Raw genomic sequence first — 2,387 nt, 5'->3', positions numbered from 1 at the left:
TTTTCGGGATGGTCCTGTGCAGGGCTGAGGGTTGGACTGGATGGTCCTTGTGGGTCCCTTCCAATTCTGTGCTTCTGTGATCATCCTCCAGCCCTTTTACCCTGTGAGGGGGCACCTGAGGGGCTCTGAGCTGGAGAAGCCCCCCTGCTACAGAAGGAGGGTGTGGAGGGCTGGAAATCCCCATGTCTGAGCCACCCAGCCTCCTGCACCTTGGCTGATCAACACTGGCAGGGAGTGAAGCTCTGGGCTGGCAGGAGGAGAAATAAATCCCTGCAGCACATGGCTGTGCTGGGAGGGAGCTGCAGCTGCTGCTCAGGAGTTCTCCCTGCAGAGCCCAGGCAGGAGGAACGTGTGGGATGCAAAATTGGGTCCTTGCACCCTGTCTGCACCATCTGACCCTCTTCCCTGTGCTCTCCAATAAAAGGAGCTCTTTCCAGGGCCTGACATCTGCTGTTCCAGCCCCACAGCAGCCCCAGGCCTGCACCAGGCAGGTGGAAGATGCTACAATGAGTTTCCACATCATCAGCATCTCCACAGAGAGGGGTTTGGCAGCAGAAGTCCTTCCCCACTCCTGGGTGAGAAAGGTCTTGCCCTGAGAACATCCTAATACGGAGAAAAAGTCCCTGGTGGAACAGATTTGGGTCAAGATCCTGGGGGATGCAGTGATGTGCTGACAGGGGGGTCTGGTGGTCTCCAGCAGAGGGAAGGGTGCTGGGTGACTGGGTGGGGTGCTGTGCAAAGCCCTCCCCAAGCCATCCCTTGTTCCTTGGACAACACACGGGATGTGACATAATGAGCAAAGCACTCGGGACAAGTGTTAATTTTTAATAATGCCACTTAGATTCAGCAGCACCACTTGACCAAGTTTAACCTCTGATTTGGAAGGGGAAGGGAAATTAAGTGGAGTCATCCTGGTGTTCAGCAGCCATGTCTGCAGAGTTCCTGCTCTGGAGCTGCTCAGGAGGGTTTTCTGCTCCAGTTCGTGCCTTCTCTCCATGTAGTTCTTCCTCACTCTCTCCTGTCATCTCTGTGGGTGGATTTTTGGGAACACTCAGATTTGTTCTGCCTTGTTCCTACTGACACCTGCTGTGTTTGCTGAATGACTTCTTGGAGGCTGATGGCCCTCAGGGGGGTGCTGGGTAGATGCCCAGGATCCCAGAACCATCATTTCCACCCCAGGCCTTGGAGAAAGGCTCCTCCTTCCCACCAAACTCAGGTGGAGCAGTTAGAGAAGCAGGGAGGAGGCAGAGCAGAGCCCGGGGCTCCTGCCAAAGGCTGTGTGTGGAGGATCCCCACGGTGTGACAGCACTTTTTGCCAGATGAAACAAAAGACCTGGGCACAAGTCATTATGTGAAAGGAAATGTTGGACCTGGAGCATTGTGCCCCTTCTGTGCCCAGGGAAGTTCATTCCCCACATGATGAATGTGCTCATTATGTTCTGTGTCACACGGAGCAGGGGCTGGACCTGCAGCGAGAGGGCCCAGAACTGGGCACTTCATCACCAGCTGCCACAGGGAAATGGGCCCTCCTGCCCTGGGAGGGGATGTGTTCACACAGATTGGTGGTGGAGCAAGCCAGGAACACGGTGCAGGCAGCAGGGAGGTGGGCATCCCTCCAGCCTGCTCCAGGGAACCCCTGCCAGCTGCTCCCCAATTCCAGCTCCGAGTGTTCCCAGCCTGCAGGAGTGGATGTTTCTCCCTCTCTGTGCTCCAAACCTCACAGCTCCTGTTCTGTGAATACAGTGGGGTGTGCTGGGGGGGCTTGGAGCACACTGGAGTTCTTGCTTGGAGGGAAAGCAACCCCGGAGTCACGGAATGGGACCCCCAGGGATCATGGAGTCCAGCTGCAGGCCCTGCACAGGACTGTCCCCAGGAGTCACACCACGTGCCTCAGAGTGTCCACAAGATTGATGCTGGAGCAGCTGCCACCAGAAGCAGCTGCAGCTGGTGGAAGCTCCGTCCTGGCATTCAGGAGTCATGGCCATGGTTTGCAACAAGCTTCAAACCTGGAGTGGGGGGGAGGATGGTTCCATCTGGAATTCCTGCAGCCAGTCAGAGTTATGTTCCCCTCAGAGGGGGGAAGAAGGTCCAAACCCATCACATGCTTGCTCTCTCCGTGCAGGGGGCAGCCAGGGCGTGTGTGGTGACCCGGGGATCCCCTCCCATGGCATCGGGCTGGGGGACACCTTCGACGTGGGCAGCGTGGTGCGGTTCAGCTGCGAGCCCGGCTACACCCTGCGCGGCTCCTCCGACAGGACCTGCCAGGCCAACGGCTCCTGGAGCGGCACCCAGCCCGAGTGTGAAGGTATTGTCACCTCCCCAGCCCCCTGGCTGTCCCCAGAATCACCCCAGAATCACCCCAGCCCGGCCCCTCTGCCAGCGGCCGT

At 58.0% G+C, this 2,387-nt stretch overlaps 1 protein-coding gene across 1 annotated transcript in view; it reads left to right on the top strand.

Annotated features, from left to right (window-relative positions):
- The window catches only part of CSMD2 (CUB and Sushi multiple domains 2), a 257,406-nt gene that overhangs the window by 232,251 nt on the left and 22,768 nt on the right, over positions 1-2,387 (top strand). Inside the window, exon 54 of the mRNA XM_017828252.1 lies at positions 2,123-2,305. Within this exon, the coding sequence (XP_017683741.1) occupies positions 2,123-2,305 (183 nt within the window). The remainder of the gene's footprint in view (positions 1-2,122; positions 2,306-2,387) is intronic.

Source organism: Lepidothrix coronata, unplaced genomic scaffold (genome assembly GCF_001604755.1).
Source record: "Lepidothrix coronata isolate B3197 unplaced genomic scaffold, Lepidothrix_coronata-1.0 Scaffold147, whole genome shotgun sequence".
Lineage (NCBI taxonomy): Eukaryota > Metazoa > Chordata > Aves > Passeriformes > Pipridae > Lepidothrix > Lepidothrix coronata.
This window is presented reverse-complemented; position numbering and strand designations above follow the sequence as displayed.